The sequence below is a fragment of the Heterodontus francisci genome, chromosome 32, assembly GCF_036365525.1.
Source record: "Heterodontus francisci isolate sHetFra1 chromosome 32, sHetFra1.hap1, whole genome shotgun sequence".
In the NCBI taxonomy this organism is placed as follows: Eukaryota; Metazoa; Chordata; class Chondrichthyes; order Heterodontiformes; family Heterodontidae; genus Heterodontus; species Heterodontus francisci.
This window is the reverse complement of record NC_090402.1, coordinates 6,733,169-6,757,942: the sequence shown is the minus strand read 5'-3', so window position 1 is coordinate 6,757,942 and position 24,774 is coordinate 6,733,169. Positions and strand designations below refer to the sequence as shown.

The following is a 24,774-nucleotide window of genomic DNA, read 5'->3' as shown; positions in this document are numbered from 1 at the left end:
TTTTCTGCCCATCTAACCAGACCATCAATATCTTCTGCAGCCTACAGCTATCCTTCTCGCTATCTACCACACGGCCAATCTTTGTGTCATCTGCAAACTTCCTGATCATGCCTCCTACATTTGCATCCAAATTGTTAATAAATACCACAAAAAGTAGGGGACCCAGTACTGAGCCCTGTGGAACGCCACTGGAAACAGCCCTCCAGTTGCAAAAACACCAGTCAACAATTACCCTTTGTTTCCTGTCACTGAGCCAATTTTGTTTGTGATGTTTGTAAGGTTCAAACTGTCCTACATTTGCAGTTTGTTTGGAGCTGCTCGTTTACTTTAATTTATTTTGAGTCCCAGTCCCCTCTTTCTCAGTTGATAAAACCCACAGTAAATTAATCTGGGTAAATTTCTTTAAGCGTTTATCACGTTAATTGCATTTGTCTGTTTTGCTTGTAGTTTGATTCGGGATCAGTTGCTTGCTGGAGACTTCACTACAAACATGAGGCTGCTACAGGTGAGGGAATTCTCTCCTTTTAAAAATATAATCACTTTCTAAAATTGCATTTGAGATTCTCTAGGTTTACCACGATGCTGCAAATTAATTTGCAGCCAGAGTGTATCCTGCTTCCTTAGTTGTCGTACCTTCACGCTCCTTTCTAAGAGAAGGATCTGCAGGCTGATTAACAGACTGGCGGGGTGGTATTGTAATTGTTTTTCTATCCTCACAGTCTTCTCTTGGTGTGGAAGGATTCATAGAGTAAATAACAATCTGATGAGCTGTGACCTGAACACTCCATCCACGGCCATCTCGTTATACCAGCCGACTGGGGGGAGGGCACTTAGTCATACGAGTGGGATCCACAACCCATAAGATGAGGGGCGAGGGATCACCCACACTCACTGAATGTGAGTATCCTGTTGGATGTCAACCCAGAGCCGATGCTATGGTCTCCATTCACTGGGATTTCTGAAGTCGGGTTTGAACCCTGCTCCTTCTCACTCGGGTGGGAATGCTACCACTGAGTTAAAGGCTTGCTTTGATACCTTAGTGAGGAAGGTACGAGCATTTGCCACTACATTTTGTAGTGTTTAATGAGCTGTTGCAGCTGGCAGTCCTGACCTTCGTGGCAGAGTTAACTGCCCTCTCCAAAGGCCCAGCGTTTCACTAGCAGAGGTAGTTTCCTCAGGTGAAGGAGCCTGCCGTTTCAGGCTAGAGCACCACAAGGCCTGACCTCGCTACTCTTTGTGGCCTCCGGGGACAGTGTGAATTGCAGCATCCCTGCTACTGCAAAATGTTTTCACAGCACTGAAAGGGCAGTGGAAGCAGATTCAATAGTAACTTTCAAAAGGGAATTGGATAAATACTTGAAAAGGAGAAATGTGCAGGGCTCTAGGGAACAAGCAGAGAAGTGGGACTAGTTGGAGAGCTCTTTCAAAGAGCTGGCACAGACGCTAAGCTCTATTAATGAGGGGCATTTGCTTCTTGCTAACTCTTTCACCAGCACACAGGCTCCTGCTTGTGGGCCTGCCTCTCGTCTGCAGCTCATTCAGTACTATTTTTAAAAATTAATTCCTGGGATGTGGGCGTCACTGGCCAGGCCAGCATTTATTGCCCATTCCTAATTGCTCTTGAGAAGGTGGTGATGAGCTGCCTTCTTGAACCGCTGAAGTCCATTTGGGGTAGTTATACCCATCCTGCTTGTTGGCAGACATTTCTCTGGGTGGATTTGGTCCTGTTAGTGCCTGCCACCTGCCCCTATATTGTCTCTGCAATACTCTGTAAAACACTCCTCACTGCAACGGTTGAGGGTGAGTTGCAATGAGAGTTGCACCCATAGTTTTCTAGCTTTGAAGCCCTACCTTCTAACCCAGATATTAAAGCTATGAGCCTGCCGGTTGAAGGAGTTCCTTTGAAAGAGCTATCCAATTAGTCCCACTCCTCTGCTCTTTCCCTAAAGCCTTGCCAGTGTTCCCTTTTCAAGTATCTATCGGATTCCCTTTTGAAAGTTACTATTGAACCTGCTTCCACCACCTTCTCAGGCAGGGTGTTCCAGATCACAATTCGCTGCATTTTAAAAAAAAAAAAAGTGTCTTCCCCATCTCCCTCCGCAGCTTTTTGTTAATTACCTTAAATCTGTGTCATCTGGTTACCAACCCTCCTGCCAGTGGAAACTGTTTCTCCCTATTTGTTATTTTGGACACCTTCATTATATCTCTAAGGAGAAAAGTCCCAGTTTCTCCAGTCTGTCCAAATAACTGAAGTCCCTCATCCCTGATATCGTTCTAGTAAATCTCTTCTGCACCCTCTCTGACCTCCTCCTTAAAGTGAGGTGGCCAGAATTATACACTGCTCCACCTGAGGTCTGATCAGTGATTTATAAAGGCAAAACTTTCTTGCTTTTGTACTCTGTGCCTCTGTTTGTAAAGCCGAGCATCCCACATGTTTTTTTGCACTGCTTTATCAACTTGTCCTGTCAGCTTCAAAAATTTGTGTATGTTATATTAGCTTTGCTTGATTTTCCACCCCCCACCCCAGAGGACTTTAGGGAAAGGAATTTTTCAATCCTGTATTTTAAGGAACACTGGTGATTTGTGTGGGGAATCGGGCTGCAGGCTGCGACGGAATAGTTACAGGAAAGATGAAAATAGACCAGGGTCCATCTCGTTTGCCTTCTACCGTCCTGGTAGTTAAATGATGCAATGATAATGGAGTTGTCGTCTAATCAGCTATCAATCTTATTCAAATCGTTTCTTTTTAAACTGAATTCAAACGCTCAAACTGCAACCGTGGGATTTGTCCTCCCATTCTCTGGATAATTAAACCAGGTCGCTGGATTACTGGTCCAGTAACACAAACTCTAGCCTATTGCACCCCAAAGGTGATTGCAGGATTGAACTGAGTGGCTTTTCCTTCCTCTGATGTGTTAAATTCACTGAGGGACTGTGCTAATGAATTGTGCAAACCAGGGAGACTCATTTCCCAGTCTGCGGTGAATTAGCTGTTGGCCAGGATAGCAGCAGCATTTGAACCCCTGGCACAGGGAGGAGGAAATAACAGCCAGGATTCTCCTATCTGACTGCCTGACCTCCGCAGTCCCTCTCCCTCCCAGTGGCACAGTTGCTGTATTGAACTTACTGCAGGGAGATTGCGATTGCAAACGGGTGCCCTATCACTGTCACAGGTGGTACTGAAATTCTGGAATGTGGCATCTCGCCATCTTTCTTTACTACTTTAACTTTCACTTTACATTCCTTTCAGCCGTATCAAACTCGATTCGGCAACTTTATCTTGTAGAAACACAATCTGAGCTGGCAGATTTTTAAAATTCATGTAAAACTTTAGAAATACAAAATGTATTAATACCAGTCATGTTTGATGTCCAGGTGCAGTATAAGACTGGATTGTCTAAGTTCCTGCCATTAACATGTCCCACAGGAGATTTTGGTTCCATTTCAATTCACTGGAGAAAATTGGAAATGGTTTGATCTCGAGTGACACAGTGATGTTGGTGCAAAGCGTTGTGATTTTTGCCACTGGATGTGAACAGTGACTGGATTTCCATCCCATACTGGAGATGTCTAGGGCCAGTGAAACTGGTGTAGTTCTGCAGCACCGTTGTCGGTGCTGTAAGGAGTGACACCACGGTTAGTGAAAAATGAGCGGGTGCCACAGTCGGGATTCTGAGGAGTGGCGTTGCTGCGGAATTGTGCTAAAACCTGGAGTTGCCAAAATAGCTAGCCTGCAACACCAAAGGAAGATAATTGACCAGAGAGCAGTTGCTCAGGCCCAAGGGAGGCAATGGATACTCTGAAGGCAAGCTATCCCAAGTCTTGCCTTGAACACTGGCTGGCTGGAAAGCACGCTTTGATGGAGGAGGCTTCAGTGTGGGTTGGTGTGAGATTATTTTCTTGGGATGTGGGCAGCCCCTTGAAAAGGTGATGGTGAGCTGCCGCCTTGAATTTTGCACTGCATGTGGTGTAAGTACACCCACAGTGCTGTTGGGGAGGGAGTTCCAGGATTTTGAGCCCGCGACCGTGATATATAGGAACGATGATATAGTTCCAAGTCAGGATGGTATGTGGCTTGGAGGGGAACTTGCAGGTGGTGATCTTGATGTCCTTGTCCTTCTAGGTGGTAGAGGTCTGAGATTAGGCGAGGCAGATAAACCAGAGAAAAGAAGGAAACTGAGATACCTTTTTTAAAAAAAAGTTGGAATTAGAACAAAGAATGATGTGGGTTGGTGGGGGTAGAGACTAGGTTCACCGTTAATTAACGGTGCTATTGGGTGAAGTCTAAAAGTGACTGTCAACAGTGAGCTGAAATTCTGCTCTGAAGTTTGTATCTTGAATGATAGTGTCCTATGACGAGAGATTGAGTAGACTAGTCCGATATTCCCTAGAGTTTAGAAGCATGTCAGGTAATCTCATTGAAACATATCAAATTCTTAGAGCTTGACATAGACGCTGAGAGGCTGTTTCCCCTGGCTGAGGAGTCGAGCACACAGGGCCACTGTCTCAGCGTAAGGGATCAGTCATTTAGGACTAAGATGAGAAATTTCTTCAGTTAGAGGGTTGCGAATCTTTGGAATTTTCTACCCCAGAGAGCTGTGGATGCTCAGTCATTGTATATGTTCAAGACCAAGATCGGAAGATGAAAATAAGACTGGCAAAGAAAGAATCTGAGAATAGAATGGCAGTGAACACAAAAGGGAACCAAAAAATCATCTAGCATGTAAATAGTAAGCGCATAGGAAGAGGTGGGTCAAAGAAGGTGATGTATGCTTAGAGGCGCAGGTTGATGGTAGAATACTTACTTTGTATCTGTGTTTACTAAGGAAGAGGATGCTGACAAAATATCGGTAGAAGCGCAGATGTTAAAGGTAATGGATAGGGTGATAATTGCTGGGCGGGATGTACTGGAAAGGCATGGAATGGATAAGTTGCCTGGTCCGGATGGCTTGCATCCCAGGTAGCTAAAGGAAGTAGGGTTGGAGAAAGCAGGCTTGCCATAATCTTCCAAACTTCCCTAGATAAGGGGGAAGGTACCAGAGAATTGAAGAATGGCACATGTAACACCCTTGTTCAAGAAAGCATGTAAGGGCGTTCCTAGTAACTACAGGCCAGTCAGTTTAACATCAGTGGTGGGTAAGGTTTTAGAAATCAGGGGAAAAAAATCAGACACTTGGAAAGGGCGCAGTTTTAGACTTTGTTTTAGGAAATGAAGATGGGCAGGTGGAAAGAGTGACAGTGGGAGAGCATTTTGGTGGTAGTGATCATAATTCAATCAGTTTTAACATAATTATGGAAAAGGGCAGAGATAGAACAGGATTTAGAGTTCTCAATTGGGGCAAGGCCAATTTTACTAAACTGAGGACTGATTCAGCGAAAGCGGACTGGAAACAGTTACTTGAAGGTAAATCAGTGTCAGAACAGTGGGAGGCATTCAAAGGAGAGATTCAAGGGATTCAGAGTTCCCACAAAGAAAAAGGGTGAGGCGGCCAAATCTAGAGCCCCACGGATGTCAAGGAGCTTACAGGGTAAGATAAGGCAGAAAAGGAAAGCTCATGTCTGCCAAGAATTCAATACTACAGAAAGCTGAGAGGAGTATAGAAAGTGGAGGGGTGAAATCAAAAAGGAAATTAGGAAAGCAAAGAGAGGGCATGAAAGAATATTAGCAAGCAATATTCAGGTGAACCCAAAGATGTTTTATCTCCAAACAGATCGAATTGGTTCCCCGAGAACATTTTACTGGTTAACTACCCTATTTGCCAGAGGGCAACAGCAGCTCCAATGCAGTCTTCATTTATAATCCGTAAACAATCCATACAATCAGAGTTTATGGGGTTGGGGGAGGTGGTTGGTTGCCAGAGGAGGTTTTTATGGATTTAATTTCGGGGGGTGTCTGGGTGGTGGAGGGGTTGAAATCTTGATATTATTTTGGCTTTACAACTTGTCAGAGTAGAAAGTGGACATAGCAAGTCACACAGCAAATCCATTCCCTATGAAGGGAAACCTACTCGTTAACAATTGGAAATGTTAGTATAATTTTTCTCCTCATTTCTTCCCTTTTTTTTTAAGTTAAATTCCCTTCCATTGCATCTTCCCTCAAACACTTTGTATTTTCTTTCTTTTTCTGGCCTCTACTGCCTGGAGGTGGTGACTTGTTTTGAAACTGCCAATCTGTCCAGTCTTTACCAGTCACCTCAACAGTTCAAAAATGTGTTGTCAGACATTTAGTGACCTGCTGTCCTCGGACCTGTTTAATGTGAACTTGCCAAGATCTCTGACCTATTTCTGCATAACTTAATGTCATATTGGATTATATTTCAAAACCATAGCCTAAAACTTCCTTTCATCAAAAGTGGATGTAGTTTTTGCTGGAGTCTGCCTGTGTCTCGGCGTGCATGTGTATGTGTGTCTGCCTGGGTCCCCCTCCCTGTGTGATCCTGTTTCCCTCTCCTTCCTGCCCCACCAAACTCCCTGTGTGGGTTGTGCCCCCCCCTCCCCCACTCACAGTAGGCATAAATGGGTCATTTTCTGGTTGGCAAGATGTAACGAGTGGTGTGCCACAGGGATCTGTGCTAAAGGCCTGCCCGGGTCTGCAAATGAAACCTGGTCCGAGTCCTTTCATTTTTTTTCCCGCGCCCGACCCCACCACCGGAATGTTCAGTTAACCTAGCTTCTGTTTTTCACTTTTTAAGCTTGTGCAGATAAGCAACAAAAACTGTAACTGGATTTGAAACGTTGTTTTAAAAGTACACTAAGATTGGAGTCACGTACCGGAGGTGGGGGTAGTGTGTCCGACCCGGCCCAAGCCCAAATGCTGGGTCCAGACGAACGACCCGACTCGAACCTGACGTGTCTGTGCTGGGGCCTCAACATTTTACAATTTATAGAAATGACTTGGATGAAGAACCGAAGGTACGGTTGCTAAATTTGCTGATGACACAAAGTTAGGTAGGAAAGTAGAGTCAGAGTTATACAGCACAGAAACAGGCCCTTTGGTACTTGTAACTTGTGAAGAGGACATAAGGGGGCTACAAAGATTGGTTAAGTGAGTGGGCACAGACCTGGCAAATGGAGTACAATGTGGGAAATTGGCCACTTTGACAGAATAAAAAAAGCATATTATCTAAATGGTGAGATTACAAAGCTCTGAGATGCAGAGGAATCTGGGTATCCTAGTGCATGAATTGCAAAAGGTTAATATGCATGTAATTAGGAAAGTTAATAGAATGTTATTTATCACAAGGGGAATGGAATACTAGGGAGGTTATGCTTGTTCAGGGCATTGGTGAGATCACATCTGGAGTACTGTGTACAGTACTGGTCTTATTTAAGGAAGGATGTAAATGCGTTGGAGGCAGTACAGAGAAGGTTTACTAGACTAATACCTGGAATGGGCGGGCTGTCTTATGAGGAAAGATTGGACAGGCTAGGCTTGTATCCACTGGAGTTTAGAAGAGTAAGAGGCGACTTGATTGAAACATATAAGATCCTGAGGGGTCTTGACAGGGTGGATGTGGAAAGGATGTTTCCCGTTGTGGAAGAATCTCGAACTAGGGGGTCACTGTTTAAAAATAAGGGGTTGCCCATTTAAGACCGAGATGAGAAACTTTTTCTCTGAGGGTCGTGAGTCTTTGGAATTATCTTTCTCAAAAGGTGGTGGAAGCTGAGTCTTTGAATATTTTTAAGGCAGAGGTAAATGGATTCTTGATGAGCAAGGCGGTGGAAGGTTATCAGGGATAGGCGGAAATATGGAGTTATTAAAGTAATTAGGAGAGCGAAGAGGGGGCATGATAAAACACTGGCAGGCAAGATGAAGGAAAATCCCAAGGCGTTTTGTAAGTATATTCAGTGAAAGAGAAGGGCCCATTAGGGACCAAAGTGGTAATCTGTGTGTGGAGCTGGAGGGCATTGGTGAGGTTTTAAATGATTACTTTTCATCTGTGTTCACGATGGAGAAGGACAATGTAGGTGTTGAGATCAGGGAGGGGGATTGTCATATACTTGAACAAATTAGTATTGAAAGGGAGGAGGTTTTATCGGGTGTAAAAGTGGATATATCCCCAGGTCCAGATGAGATGTATCCCAGACTGTTATGTGAGGCAAGGGAGGAGGTAGCAGGGGCTCTGACACAAATTTTCAAATCCTCTCTGGCCACTGGAGAGGTGCCAGAAGACAGGAGGACAGTAAATGTGGTACCATTATTCAAGAAGGATAGCAGGGATAAACCAGATAATTACAGGTCAGTGAGTCTAACATCTAACTATTAGAAAAAATTCTGAGGGACAGTATTAATCTCCACTTGGAGAGGCAGGGATTAATCATGGATAGTCAGCATGGCTTTGTCAGGGGGAGATCATGTCTAACAAACTTGATTAAATTTTTCGAGGAGGTGACTAGATGTGTAGGTGAGGGTAAAGCAGTTGATGTAGTCTACATGGACTTCAGTAAAGCTTTTGATAAGATCCCGCATGGGAGATTGGTTAAGAAGGTAAGAGCCAATGGGATCCAGGGCAATTTGGCAAATTGGATCCAAAATTGGCTGAGTGGCAGATGGTGATGGTGGAGGGTTGTTTTTGCGAGTGAAGCCTGCGACCAGTGGTGTACCGCAGGGATCGGTGCTGGGACCTTTGCTGTTTGTAGTGTACATTAATGATTTAGACATGAATATAGGAGGTTTGATCAGTAAGTTCGCAGAGGACACGAAAATTGGTGGTGTCGTAAATAGTGAGGAGGAAAGCCTTAGATTACAGGACAATATAGATGGACTGTTAAAATGGCAGAGCAGTGGCAAATGGAATTTAATCCTGAGAAGTGTGAAGTGATGCATTTTGGGAGGACTAACAAGGCAAAGGTTTATATAATGGATGGTAGGATCCTAGGAAGTACAGAGGGTCTGAGGGACCTTAGTGTACTTGTCCATAGATCACTGAAGGCAGCAGCACAGGTAGATAAGTTGGTTAGGAAGGCATATGGGATACTTGCCTTTATTAGCCGAGGCATAGAATATAAGAGCAGGGAGGTTATGATGGAGCTGTTTAAAAAGCTAGTCAGGTCACAGCTGGAGTACTGTGTACAGTTCTGGGCACCACACTATAGGAAGGATGTGATTGCAGTGGAGAGGGTGCAGAGGAGATTCACCAGGATGTTGCCTAAGCTGTAGCATTTTAGCTATGGAGAGAGACTGGATAGGCTGGGGTTGTTTTCCTTAGAGCAGAGAAGGCTGAGGGGGGACCTGATTGAGGTATACAAAATTATGAGGGGCATAGATAGGGTAGGTAGGAACAATTTTTTTCCCTTAGCGGAGGTGTCAGTAACCAGGGGACATAGATTTAAGGTAAGGGGAAGGAGATTTAGAGGGGATTTGAGGAAAATAATTTCACGCAGAGAGTGTTTGGAATCTGGAACACACTGCCTGAAGAGGTGGTAGAGGCAGGAACCCTCACAACATTTAAGAAGTATTTAGATGAGCACTTGAAATGCCATAGCATACAAGGCTACGGGCCAAGTGCTGGAAAATGTAACTAGAATAGATAAGTGTTTGATGGCAGGCACAGACACGATGGGCCGACGGGCCTGTTTCTGTGCTGTATAATTCTGACTAATCAGTTCAGCCATGAACTTATTGAATAGCGGAGTAGGCTCGAGGGGCCAAGTGGCCTAATCCTGCTCCTAATTCGTATGTTCACTCCCTATGCGGGTCGTCGTTCTCTTTCCCTCCCTCCCTCCCCCCCCCCTCCCCCCCCGCCCCCCTGCCTCTGCGCAAGTGTGGCCTCTGCTCTCTGCCTGGGTCTCCCCCTCTTTCTCTCTCTCTTTCCCTGGCTCCGTCTGTGCATACTCCTGTAACTAAATGTCCAACTTGTCACCTCAGTAAGTTTCTTTTCTCATGAACAATATGCTTCTATTTTCATCAAACTTGATAAGTGACTTCCTCTCATCAGACAGTCGGTTCCTTTCGAAAAGCAGCGCACTGGGAAGTGTCTTTGTGTCCCATCTCCAAAGATCAGGTGGGGGATTTCACTGTCCAAAAGCACCAGTATTTGGTGAGTATTAGAAATCTCAATAATGTGACTTTTGTAAAAGGCCATGAGAGAGATCTCGAGCATTTTATAACTTGATTGGACAAGGGTGGAAGAGATATGTATTTCACAGCGAAAGGGCATTGATAGTTTCTTTTGTGTAATGTCCATCGGTGTCACTCACTCATTTGGCTGAATTTTAAAAAGAAATATAGACTTGGCAAACTTTAATAAACTGAACACAAACAAAAACAAAATACCACAGATGCAGGAAACCTGAAATAAAAACAGAAAATACTGGAAACGCTCCAGGTCAAGCAGCATCTAAAGGAGGAAAAGAAAGACTTGCATTTCTATAGTGCCTTTCACAACCTCAGGATGTTCCAAAGCGCTTTACAGCCAAATGTATACTTTTTGAACTCTAGACCCTGTTGTGACATAGGAAATATGGTGGCCAATTTGTGCACAGCAAGCTCCCACTAACCAGAAAATGATAATGACCTGATGATCTGTTTTTTTATTGATGCCGAGTGAGGGCTAAATATTGGCCAGGATGCTGGGGAGAACACTCCTGTTATTGAAAATAGTGGGATCTTTTACATCCACCTAAGAGGACAGATGGGACCTCAGTTTAATGTCTGCTCCAAAGGATGCACCTCCAACAGTGCAGCACACCTGCGTCACTGCACTAGGAGTATCAGCCTAGATTTTGTGCTCAGGCCCCCCCCCCCCCCCCCCACTGCTGCCACCACGTAATAAGAAACTTTTTATGTTGTCTGAGGCCTGGAGTTCAGTTGATTGAAGATCTCAAAACAGGTTTATTAACAGGTAACTGTTGTATTATTTACAGAAGCTGCCTCTTAGTGTTACAGTTACAGAGTGAGACTGGCATGTAGTCACATGACTGCATCCTGGCATTCAGCTCATTAGCATATTAAGATCTTAAAAGGTCATCACTTTTAAAGGCAATCACACAACAGCCCTGGAGTGGGACTTGAAAGCATGGCCTGACTCCAAGGAAAAAGTGCGACCGACTGATGCTTGGAGCGATACTGTTTTGTTTTTCTGGTAACTGTGGGAGTTGGTGGACTAATAATAGTAATTGATGAACAGCCTGTCTCCAGAAATGGAGACAGAGAATTTGGGGAAGGAAAGGAGAGAATCTAAAACGGATCATAGGAAAGCAAGAAGCAAAGCTGACCATTTTCACGTTCTGGGTGGGAGTAGGAAGCGACACAGATAGTTATCAGTGTATTGGAAGTTGAGATGAGGAAGTGGAATCCGAGTAGAACTGGAACAAAGAATGTTCCATGTATCCCACGGAAAGGCAGGCATAGCTAGGACCCATACAGGTTCTCATAGCCACACCTTTAATTTGGAGGAAATGAGTTAAAGGAAAAGTTGTTCAATGTGAGAACAAGTTCAGCCAGGTGGAGGAGAGTAGTGGCAGATAGAGACAGGTTGAACCTCTGTTCAAGGAAGAAGGACCAACTTTTGTGTCTCTCTCTTCACATGCTGTCTGACCTGTTGTGTTTCCAGCATTTTTGGTTATTACTGATAAAAGTTATTACCAATAATATCAATCACAGCTTCTGACAGGTACCTCGCCAGTAGATCTAAGATCCTGAATTGTGTGCTATTGTGACTTGAGTGTCTTTAACACCATTTTCTAGTTCTTGTTGTCAGTCCAGATATGTTAACACATAACTGGTGTTTACACAGGGAATGGAATTGGGATAGTTACACACTTTACCTGAGCGAGCCCCTGCCCTGTGGAGCCACACAAAGCTTTGGCAAAGAAACGGCTCAAAAGACAGCAGCATGCCCATGGCCATTTATAGCCTGTGGAGTGAAAGTGTTCTGGGGGAAAACTGTTTGAAAGAAACAAAATATTTTCTTTTAAAATCACTTATTAACTTGTCGCCTCAGTGACTTTAAAGAGAGATTTTCATTGTTTCCTCTTTAGAAGCATCACATTTTCTCTCGGGCTGAAGTGTCCAACTTTTTAGTACCTGTCTTTCCATCTATACAGATACATAGAGCATCCGACATCCAGCACATTTCCTATTATGTATTCCTGTCTCAGCATTTATAATGGTAACTGTGTATGTAAAGGCCATGCTATAATTGCACACTCCTGCCAGTGGAGATGTTGTGGTGCTACTACAGGTGGGTTGTTGTAATTACAGTGTGACATGTTTACATAGCATTTTACATAGAATTACATTGAATATTAGAATATGCAGTAAAGAAGCAGTACAGTTGGTCCATTTAGTCTTTTGGTATTAATACCCCAGACAAGTTGTTGGCCTTTATAAGTAGAGAGCTAGAATATAAAAGGGGGAGACTTTTTTTGTTGCAGCTATACAAAACCCTTGTTAGACCACATCTAGAGTGCTGTGTATAGTTCTGGGCACCACACCTTAGAATATATTGTCCATGGAAGGAGTGCATCCCAGATTCACCAGAATATTACCACGGCTTAGATTATGAGGGAAGAATATATAAATTTGGTTTGCATTCCCTGGAATATAGATGGGTAAGGGGTGATTTGATTGAGCATTTTTAGGATTTTGAAAGGAATTGATAGGCTAGATAGAGAAACTTTTTGTGGACATCGGAATTTCTAACTGTATAAAAATAAGGACAGTGTGTATGACTCAAATGGGGGCTCAGTTATATCTACTTATCCCTGACTCTAAGTCCACTGTGCCTGAAGACTTCACATGGTCTCGAATCCCAAAATGAAATGCATGGGGTTCAACAAATATTTTTAAAATCTTAAGCCTGCGCAGACATCTGTCAATTTTTTTCCATTATTAAATCCTCTGTTCACATTTATGATGGAAACAGCCTATCTATAGAATCATAGAATGGTAACAGCACAGAATGAGGCCATTCAGCCCATCGTGTCCATGCCAGCTGCCTAAGAACTACATAGCTAGTCCCCTGCCTTTTCCCCATAGCTCTGCAATTTTTTTCTCTTTAGATAATTATCCAATTCCCTTTTGAAAGCCACGATTGAATCTGCCTCCACCACACTCACGGGCAGTGCATTTCAGATCCTAACCACTTGCCATGTAAAAATGTTTTTCTTCATGTCGCCTCTGGTTCTTTTGTCATTCACTTTAATTCGGTGTCCTCTGGTTCTCAACCCTTCCGCTAATGGGAACAGTTTCTCTATATACTCTGTCCAGACCCCTCATGATTTTGAACACCTGTCAAATCTCCTTTCTCCTTCTGTGCTGTAAGGAGAACAGCCCTAGCTTCTCCAGTCTGTCCTCGTAACTGAAGTCCCTCTTTCCTGGAAGCATTCTCATTGAATCTTTTCTGCACCCTCTCTAAAAGCCTTAACATCCTGAAAGCGTGCCCGTAGTGATATTCCATAGTGATACTAATGCACTCTGAGGGAAATGTGCTTTATCTTGAGTTTCTGTGAGCAATACTAGGAGAGATCCACTAGCTTCCACAATCAGTAGCACATTTAGTACTTCAGCACCATTTGAACATCTTTGTCCTAATCTAAATCCATAATCATCAAACATTCCCATGTGCAATTTGGTTTGTGTTTCCTACATTAAAGGGAAAGCATTTACAGGGCTAAGGAGAAAGAGCAGGGGACTGCAATTAATTGGATAGCTCTACCAAAGAGCTAGCACAGACATGATGGACCAAATGGCCTCTTGTGCTGTACCATTCTATGATTCCAGCAGTGACTACACTTCACAAGTATTTAATTGGCTGTAAAAGGCTTTGGGGCATCCTGGGATGATGCAATCCACTTTATAATTGGCACTTTTCTTTTTTCATTATGTCCTCTCCTTTCACTGCCTGCATCGCCCCCCCCCCCACCCGCCAAATATTGATGCACTCCCAAGGGTCCTCTGTCCCACCTTTTTGTGAGGCAATGCTAGCTACCCAAAATACAAACAATACCCTCATTGCTGAAAATGCTCTTTATTGTTCTTCCCAGAATGGTGGGACTGTCCTACGAAGAGAGATTGGGGAAACTGGGCCTGTATTCTCTGGAGTTTTGAAAAATGAGAGGTGATCTCATTGAAACTTACAAAATACGTAAAGGGATAGACAGGGTAGATGCAGCTAAGATGTTTTCCCTGGTTGGGGAGTCTAGAACCAGGGGACACAATTTCAAAATAAGGGGGAAGCCACTTGGGACCGAGATGAGGAGAAATTTCTTTACTCGGAGAGTTGTGAATCTTTGGAATTCTCTACCCCAGAGGGCTGTGGAAGCTCAGTCATTGAGTATGTTTAAAGCAGAGGTTTATAGATTTCTAAATACCAGTGACAAAGGGATATGAGGATAGTGTGAGGAAAAAAGCATTGAAGTGGATGATCAGCCATGATCATATTGAATGATGGAGCAGGCTTGATGGGCTGAATGGCCTACTCCTGCTTCTATGTTCCTGTTAATTAGTCCATACCAACAGAAACAATGTTCGTAAGTTGTTGAATAGAGAAAAAATGCTGAATTCTTGAGCTTCCAGAATGGTCAATTTATTTTCCTGTTTTCAGGATATGAGTCTTGCTGGCAAACTTGCATTTATTTCTCCTCCTGAGTTGGTTGACTCCGCCCTACACCGACACAGAATCCAATGTCCTCGAAATTCCCACTTTAAATAGTCTGTGCCCGGATTGAGGGGCAAGTCTGTTTAGTCTGGTTTTACCTCGAGCATTTTTCTCAGTTTGCCTTTCATTTGTATCTCTTCCTTTTTAATATTTCTCCAAAATATTTCTCTCTGGTTTTATGGGTTTTTATTTTTACTGTTTTCTTAGTTTGGTGTAGGGTTGTTAGTGAGGGGGCGGCAATATTGATGAAGGATAAAGGGTTCTATCACAGTACCAGAATGTTCTACGTAGAATCGTGTAGAACTGGAAAACGCTAGTGTTTATGCTCCACATGAGCCTCCTCCCACTCTACTCCATCTCACCCTATCAGCATAACCTTCTATTCCTTTCTCCCTCATGTTTATCTAGCTTGCCCTTATATCTATCTACGCTATTGGCTTCAACTACTCCATGTAGTAGCGAGTTTCACATTCTCTGCACTCTCCGGGAAAAGAAGTTTCTCTTCAATTCCCTGTTTGATTAGTGACTATCTTATATTTATGGCCCCTAATTCTGGTCTCACCTGCAAGTGGAAACCTCTTCTCCACATCTACCCTATCAAACCCTTTCATAATTCTAAAGACCTCTATCAGGTTTTATTTTATTCAACTCTGATCCTATCACAGTAATAGATTGTTCTGGGGAGTTGTGTTAAGATAGAATCCATATGGTTAGAGTTAAGGAATATGGTGCTTTATAGGCCACCGAACATCAGAGTTGAGATAGAGGGGGAGATCTGTAGATGGTTCAGAGAGATAATAGATGATTTAGTTATCCCATGATTGTGATTTAAAAAAAAATGTGGCAAAAGTAGGTTACGCTTTATATAATACACTCTGGATTATTTCCTAGAATTTTCACTCTGGTACTTAGCATGTGAAATTCTTGTATTTGGGCTGGAAGCCCACATGCGCTAAGCATGGAAAATGTCTTGGGAGGATCTCTATTCTGTGCTTCCCATTTGGGGAGGTTTTTTCCAGGTTGTGGATGATGTGATGTGGGGGGAGGTGGTGGCAGAAGGCCACATGGATTCAGCTCCTTAAGGGTGGGGTGACCTGCAAATTAAGAGAGTGAGGATTGCTTGACTGAGAGATGAGGGATCTTGCTTTCTGCTTTTCCTATCTTTAAGAAGAAAAACCACTCCATCCTGAAATCCTCCTCTGAAAATGGTGTCTGAATTATCTAAAAGCTCGGAGTGAGATGTGGCGGATGGCACAATGTGACATCCCAGTTGTGCGCTGGTACATGGGATGGAGAATTTATTCCACATGCGTGCGATCCCACCCAACTCGAGCTGCAAGCCAGACAACAAATAGAAGGCAAGATGAGGGGAATTTTGTTTACGCAGCAAGTTATGGTTAGAATGCGCAGCATGACAGGGTGGTGGAAACCGGTTCAATAGTAACTTTCAAAAGGGAATTGGTTAAATACTTTGCAGGGCTATGGAGAAAAGAGCAGGGGAGCGGGACTAATTGGATAGCTCTTTCAAAGAGCCAGCACAGTCATGATGGGCCAAATGGCTGTCTTCTGTGCTGAAGGATTGTATGATCCAGTCAGACCCGCTCTACTGGTTAAGTCGCCAGCTGCTCAAGCAATGTTCAAATAGCTGCATCCTGGATTACGGTCAGCATCGGTTGTAACCATAGCAATTTTCCTGCATTAACTGCAGCATTGTACAGGCAAAGGAGACCTGGTTATGCTCTGAGCACCATAGCTAAAGGATAAGTTTATTTCAACACTAGCAGAAAATGAAACTGGGCCAATATCAGCATCAATGGAATGCTGTTGTTCAAATCAATGCCTGTTTGACCCAGAATGGTTCACTTGCAAGATTTGGTGTGTGAGTTGTGCACTTAAGTGTCAGCCATGGCTCAGTGGGTAGCATTCTTGTCTCTGAGTTAGAATGTTTGTAGGTTCGAATCCCACTCCAGAGACTTGAGGCCATAATCCAGACTGACACTCAGAGGTGCTGTCTTTCAGCTGTTAAACTGAGGATTCATCTGCCCTCTTCGGTGGGCGTAAAAGATCCCATAGCCACTATTTTGAAGAGGAGCAATGGGAGTTTTCCCCAGAATCCTGGGTAATATGTATCACTCCAGCAACATCACAAAATATTTATCTGGTCGTCATCACATTGCTGTTTGTGGGAGCTTGCTGTGTGTAAATTGGCTGCTGTGTTTCCTACATTACAGTGACTGCAACTTCAAAAACAGTACTTTGTTAAAGCAATTTGGGACATTCTGAAAGATTTAATGTAAATGCAAGTCATTTTAAAGGTATAGACATTGTTCTGATCAATGGAGGCATCGAACTGGGTCATTAACAGCATATATTTGATTGTTTTTCTCTTTTCTCCATCAACCCATGACCAGGATTATCCAATTTCTGATGTCGACCTGATCCTAAAGAAAGCAAAAGAACTCCAGGATGCTGCGTAGCAACAGTCCAAATCCAGTTGATATTCTAGGAAATGCCACCCGTGCGCGCGCATACACACACACACTTTGACATACATACACACTGACATGCGATCACTCTGATCCCCACAAACACACACACACTTTGACATACATACACACTGACATACATACACACTGACATGCGATCACTCTGATCCCCACAAACACACACACACACTTTGACATACATACACACTGACATGCGATCACTCTGATCCCCACAAACACACACACACACTTTGACATACATACACACTGACATGCGATCACTCTGATCCCCACAAACACACACACACACACTTTGACATACATACACACTGACATGCGATCACTCTGATCCCCACAAACACACACACACACTTTGACATACATACACACTGACATGCGATCACTCTGATCCCCACAAACACACACACACACTTTGACATACATACACACTGACATGCGATCACTCTGATCCACGCGCGCGCACTCACTCTGATCCCCACACACACACACACACACACACACACACACACACACACACACACACACACACTATCATGTATGTATGGTGGGAGTGACCAAACCTGCCTCTGCAGTGCCTTCCGGGAAAACCTCTCCACATCACAGTGAAGTGTGTGGCTAAAGGAGGTCTTTAACTCTGTACTGTGCAATCCTGTGACTCCTCACCCCCTCCCAATTATCTCCCACTGTCCAATGTCAATGGATATGTACAAATGGTGATGAGCAAGACATTTTTAATTGCACTCTGAATGAAGACAATGACCTTTCCTCTAATGAAAGAGTATGGTAGCAAAATGTTAGTAATAATTCCTTATCACAGAACTAAAGAAAGGAAAAGCACAGTGCTGCAACTCCCCATTGCTGCTAAAGGTTTAATTTCTGTAGTGCTGTGATGGAGATGGCTGGAATTGGCTTGTGACGGTTTAACCTTGAAAATAAGTGGGTGAGAGCTCAGTAACGGTCCAGTAGTAGCCAAAAACATTCAACTTAGTGTTGCTTTGAAATGCAGACAGTAAACTTCTCACTGCCTAGAGTATTGCAGGATGCAGTAAGGTTTCCTGGACCTTCAGTATCTGCAGCAATATGGCCACAAGGATTGAAAGTTGTGTGTTTTTGGAGACCAGGAGTCTCGGGAACATTTTACAGGTCTGCCCTGCTTCCTGCAGTACTTGGGTCTGCCACCATGTGCCACTACAGACTGACGCAGAAGCTTTTTGCAGCCCCAAGGAGTATTTGAATGAGTTTTCATATTCACTAAAATCTGATAAACGCTGCTGATGCGGGCAAAGTGCAGAATGCCTCGTTTCTTGAAATTTCAGCTGCTGTATTAGAGCTAATGATTGATACTGAGCACAGATACTGAGATTCAGTAAACCTCATTTGAGTCAGAAATGACATCGCTACAGTTGAACTTCAAATAAGCTTTCTACTACACTCCAATCTCTCATGTGAAGTCCTTTTATAATTTTTTTTAAATGCATGTTTTAGTGTCTGTGCAGAGGAGGGGTTAAACCCAGGGGCTTTGGATTACATTGCCCAAATTGGTCACGTGAAATCAGTCAACAATCCCAATTCTATTAAATCCGCAACCCCCCCTCTTTCCCCCCACCCCGCCCCCCCCACACTCCTTATTTTATGTTGGTTTAAATACCAGGATTGTTGGAGAATTCCCAGTTCTGTTTAAATGCCTGTGGGGAAATGTTTACAAATTAAGAAGGGCTCCCACCAGGTTCTGATACACAACATCTGTAGAGGAGCAGTATGTATAGGTAGTGAAATGTTGTCTGAAATTATCAGGTTTGATCTTTAAACACCTGTCCCCAAACTGCAAGTGACAGGTTCGGTAGTTAATACATAGCTCGTCAGTGATATTAGCTAAGTGTAATGCAGCTGTCTTAAACCACCTGGACCCCTGGGTTTTTATTGCTGTCCTTTATTTTGCCACCCAAACATTTCTATTAAGAGTCAACCTTCCTTTCTGACTGATGTGATGGTGACACTTAACACATCTGGGGAACACTCCTCTGCTGCCTATTTCCACCCTGGCATTAACCCCTTTATTTTAAATGGATTAACGAGCTAAACATCAACCGAGTGTACTCTGCATTCACCCATCACCAACAGTGATTTCTAGGCTGTTTATGATCTCCTACCAGGGCGACATCTGATTTGAGGATTTTAGTTGCCCTGACGCTGATAATTGTCTATGTAAAACAAAAATTAACATTTTAACTGTGCAGGACCGAACCTTCAGCACTTCATTCCCATTCTTGGTATTTCTGCTGATTGAAGCTACAATCGCAGTAGTGCTTGGGGCAGATCACATTCCATAATGGTGTGAGTTTATTGTACAATCTGATATAATAGGTAGTCAATAATTAGCTGTGTTTGTGATATGTGTACAAGTCCAGGAAATGTCATTGTTTCTATTTTTAATGTTTGCATGCAATTACCATTATCTTGAGGGTTAAATCCGTATCCAGTGTGTGTAATTTCAAGGTTTATCTTTCGATAATTGGGGCGATTGATTTATAACGGTGCATAGTCCTGCAAATTTTCCCCTGGCAACGCAACTTTACAGGTTAGACGCACCCCACCTCTCTCTGCCCATTGCCAATCAGTGCTGTGTTTTAAGGTGCCAAGGTTTCTGCCCCTCTCCACCCACCTAACATTGAAGGATTTTTCCAGCCGGTTACTATGCCAGTTAGTCTGCTTGCAATCAGCCAATGCTCCAAGTCCCTCCCAGCACTCTTTAAAGTTGAGAATCTGAATAGAAGAGCCAGTGTGCTGCAAGGTCAGTCAGAAACTTTCTTCAGTGTTAAATGGGCAAGAGGGACAGAAGACTGGCAACTTTAATTCTGGTTAGTGCTGTGCTTTTAAAGTGCTGGTGATGGGGGAGAAACTCTGATGGATCCACAACCTGCAGTTAAAGTACCCACAGTCTTTTCTTCCATAACTGCCCAGTGATGTTTTGTCTTAGGTCACTAACCTTGATGGTTACATCAGGATCTGTTGTTGAATGTGATGTCAAGGTTTGGAGTGTTCTGTGTCTTGATATTCTGAGACCCCCTACTTCCTGCTTCTGGCCCCTGTTTGCACCTTTTTCTTACTGCCCAGCCTCATTCCCCAGCAAAGGGCTTGTCTTTTCATGGGAAAATGGGAACCCTTTTTGGTTTGCTGAGCATGCCAAAAATAAAGCCTTTTTATTGCTAACCAGTGTCACAACGCAAACCAATTTCACCAGGGATTGTTCAAACATTTGCCTCCAAGGGCTGCACAGGAGTCTGAGGTGGGTGGGCCAGGTTTAGAGTTTTAATCCTTGCACCAATAAATCCCCATTTATCCCATGTTTCTGAAAAATAACCGATCCTGGGATTTAGATTCAGGATATATCAATTAATGAAGTGAAACAAAACCCCTTTCCAGTCCCACAAATCATAGGAACAGGAGGAGGCTATTCAGCCCCTCGAGCCTGTTTCACCATTCGTTAAATCATGGCTGATCTGTATCTTGACTCCATTGACCCGCCTTAAGGGTTCTGTATCCCAGAACACCGTACCTAATATTAAAAAAAATCTATCTCACTGTCAGCTTTGAAAGCTCCGAATGACCCTGAGCCATTAGCTTTTTGAGGAGTGAGTTCCAGATTGCCACTCCCTTTATGCAAAGAAAAGTTTCCTGACCGCCCTGAATGGCCTAGCTCTGATTTTAAGATTATTTCCCTCTTTGCCTGGGCTCTGGAAGTTGGGTTGCTTGGATCTCGGGCTGCCCATGGGATAGAGTTTGGACGACTCTGCTGTACACTGTGGGACGTTGTCCTCTCCCAGCAGCAAAATGGTAAACTCCAGGACCAAGCCATCATACTCTCTCGCCTCATCATTCCCCCACCCCCCCCCCCCCCCACCCCCACTTCAAGGGACCATTCCAATTTATTATTGCTTTTAAGTCGCATTTCAAGTCACAAGAGTTTTTGTACTTGGTAAGCCCATTTTAATTTTCTTTCTTTGACTGCATGTTAGCCCAGCTTTCGCCCACTCCAGTTTTAACCTTGCCCGCCTCTCCCTCCCATTCACTCTGACCATGAGTGCACAGCAGTCTGGAACCCCACAGGCTTTGGGTGAAATAGGAAGTCTTAAAGCCCCAATTTGTTGGGAAATGGCTAAAGGGGTAATTTTGTGGTGTGGCTGGCTGGCTGGTTTTAAGATCAGCATTTCTGCACTGTTGCCCCACTTCACTCGTGCTTGAGGGCAAAGGTCATTCACCATTAACATGGTACAGATACTGCTCCCATACCCTCCTGATTCTTGCTTGTGTGCTTGAGTGTGAATTCACACCTGCAGTTGTGTGGATTGTGTTAAAAGGGTGAAACCTTCCAGATTATGAGTTGAGAATACAACGATGCTTTTTTGTATTCAATGTTGAAAATTGTGGTATTTTGTGGGGTCAGTGTTAGTCAGACCAGTGTCGATTCAGTGAATTACACAACTTAATAGATATCTTAGTGGCTAATAGTACATAGGACACAGTAAATTTACTTGTTTAGAAGTCAATGAATGGAAAGGTTTTTTTTCTTTAACTGGAAGGTATAATTTTAATGTGGATTTGAGATTTTGGTTTCAAAAGGCTGTTATTTTTATATAGTTACCCTGCTGATCTCTGGCAGAAGTACTGAATGCTCCCAACTCGGGTAAATGGTCAACAGCCCTGCAGAGTAGATCAGCATTCAGTGGCCTTGCAAAGCAAACTGACAGTGCTCTAAGGCTGCAGTATTGATCCCAGTTTCAGAACATTCTCCTTGAGTTTCTATGCACTCTGTATCTCTTTCTTTCACCTTCTGTCTATCTGCATCTCTTGCACTCACAAAGTTGCACTGTATCTGCCTGTCTCTCTCCCACCTTGTATGAGACATAACTAATTGATTGTCTCTCGTGCACACACTGTATCAGTCTACCTGCTTTCACTCATTGTCGCTGTCTCTCAGATATACTGCTTCACTATACTGGGCGGGTGAAGAGTGATAGTGGTGGTCAGTGTTGGAGTAAACTTGCAGCTGAAGATGCTGTTTCTGCCATATGCAGTATTATTTGAGTTGATTGAAATAAGTTGAATTGTGTCCATTTATAACAAGATATGAAGTGAGCATCGTCTTAATTGTGTTATGTTGATGTCACAGACCCCTGCAGACCATGACATTATATCCATTGAGCTGTTTCACCCAACTACAGTTTTTGTGGTGAATATTGATTGCTTTTCTTAGCATGGTGTTGGTTTTAACAGAGGGGATTAGAGCACAGGAGGCTTACAGCACAGTGTATCTGAATGTAACCCATAGTTACTGTGCTTGTGGTGGAGGAGGGGGGAATGTGCAGATTAGACTCTCAGCTGGAAGACTCTAGTTCAATGTTTCTTTTCCTGTGACACTTGCACTCCGCTTCCCACTGGGCAGGGACAGTTTTTGGCCAAGTGGTCCCAGCCAGTGGAAAGAAAAGCATTGGTAAACTTCCCACTGCTTGCAGGTGCGAGGTGCTGAAGAATTATAGCCTTTAACAGGAGGGGGCTGGTCTCGGGTTGGCAGCCAGTAATCCAGTTGTGGAGTATTGCACACGTACCTGGCTCAGATGTGGGATCGTCCAGACTAGCAGAGAGCCAGTGTGGCTCTGTGCTGTCAGAATGGACAGAGGCCTAACCACATTCTCCACGCCTTGTTTTTCTCCCCCACCCCCCACCCACCATGTTTCTTTGCTGAAAGGTCGGGCTGTGCGTATGTGTGTGAGGGAGATGCAGTTGGTAGGCAGGGGGGGAAAAGAGGTGGTGCAGCAACTAATAATTTTTTCCTCCCGAGCGAGTTGGAATATCTGCCCTCTGAGTACCCAACCACCCAGTTAAATGACAACTGTTGCATTCACTTGTCATCATTTGTAATGTAGACACGAGCATTTGTGGTTGAAGTGGGAGTGAGGGCAAAGTGAGGTGTGGAGTTCAGCAATCACTATAACCAGAGCTAATCCCTTCAAAACCGAACGACCAAAGTTAGTGATGTCCCGCTCACAAGCACTGAGGTGTTACCGTGACTGCCCTAAGATCCCAGATGCAATAAAACTATTATGTTTGTGATACTTTATGTAATTTGTACCAAATCATATGCCATCAGTGACAGCAACACTGGGGGTAGATCACCTGTTGTGGTCCTGTAGAACTGATTATGTCTCTTGATTAAATTATTCGGGAAAGGGCAATTAAGGGAGCAACAAAACTGATTTTGACACTAAGTTACGGTGCAGGAAGAAATGAATGTCTATTCCTAGTGCATGATGTATAGAAACTGGAATATTGCATGTAAGAGCTAGAACTTATTTTTGCATTGCTGATAATGTAGGCTCTAATTTCATGGCAGAGGCTGGTCATTTTAATCAAGTGGCAGGTTTATAGTTTGTTGTATTTTGTCAAAAACACCAACCTGATCAACTCAATACATCAGAAATGCAACAAAACGAGGAAAAAAAATAGTTATCTGCTATAGTGAAAATTATTTTAACTGGCCAGAAACATATAAATTATTTAAATGGAGCACTTTTTTTTGCTGTGATTGTGACCTTGAATTAGTATCTTTTCCCCCATTCCCTCCTGTCATCACCTGACCAATGGCATTGTTACTGTTAAAAAGTGGGGTGCACTACCCACGTTCTACCAAACTTTAACAAACCTCGGCATCTTCTACAAACCATAAGTCCTTCTGAAGGTTTTGGAGGCCAGTTTGTTGGGGTTTCTTCCTTAATAAGCTCCAGATTGTGTGTCTGTTTCAATGAAGGTTTGTTTACTTTGTGATATTTCAATGACTGTTAGTACTGTTTCCCAAAAGATGTGCACTTGTATTTAAAAGAATTTTACAAATTGCGCTTAATGTCGACACCTGAATTTTAGAATTGAAGAAAATTTGATAGCCTATTCTGTTCAAAGCGCAAATTGTTGATTGTTATGTTTGAAATAAAATTAATTTAAAAAAGTATCAAACATTATCAAGTTGGTTGCTGTTTGCTCTACCCCTCCTTCAAAGGCCTTTTGTTGTCATCTTGGTGTCTCATTTGACCTTGAGTTGAGCTTCTGACCCCATATCCTCTTCAAGTCTGTCTACTTCCACCTCTGTAACATTGCCCATCTTTGTCCCTGCCTCAGCTCATCTGCTAAAACCCTTATTCATGCCTTTTGTTATCTTTTAGACCTGACTACTCCAATGCTGCCCTGGTTGGCACCACCCCCCCCCCCCCCCCCCCCCACAACCTTGCACCCTCCATAAGCATGAGCTCATCCAAAACTCTGCTGCCTGTATCCTAACTCTCACCAAGTCTCATTCACCCATCACCCCTAGGCCTGCTGGTCTACATTGACACTCGCTACAGCAACACCTCAATATTAAATTTTTGATCTTGTTCTCAAACCCCTCCATGACCTTGTCTCTCCCTATCTATGTAACCTCCTCCAGCTGTGTAACCCTCCAAGTTCTCTCTGCTCCTTCACATCTGGCCACTTGCACCTCCTCAATTTTCATCCTTCTACCATTGGCAGCCATGCTTTCAGCTGTCTAGACCCTAAGCTCTGGAATTCCCTCCCTAAACCCCTCTGCCTTTCTAGCTCCTTCCTCCTTTTAAAATTCTCCTTAAAACCTATAA

The 24,774-nt window shown here is 43.5% G+C and overlaps 1 protein-coding gene across 3 annotated transcripts in view; it reads left to right on the top strand.

Annotated features, from left to right (window-relative positions):
- tbc1d13 (TBC1 domain family, member 13) overlaps window positions 1–17,620 on the top strand; it is a 37,995-nt gene extending 20,375 nt beyond the window's left edge. For 2 of the 3 annotated variants that reach the window (XM_068012102.1, XM_068012103.1), the window contains exons 11-13: window positions 448–505; window positions 9,939–10,040; window positions 17,015–17,620. In XM_068012102.1, coding sequence (XP_067868203.1) covers window positions 448–505; window positions 9,939–10,040; window positions 17,015–17,080 — 226 coding nt within the window. In that variant the 3' untranslated portion in view covers window positions 17,081–17,620. The remainder of the gene's footprint in view (window positions 1–447; window positions 506–9,938; window positions 10,041–17,014) is intronic. The other variant, XM_068012104.1, reaches the window with a different exon arrangement.
- The last annotated feature ends 7,154 nt before the right edge of the window (window positions 17,621–24,774 follow it).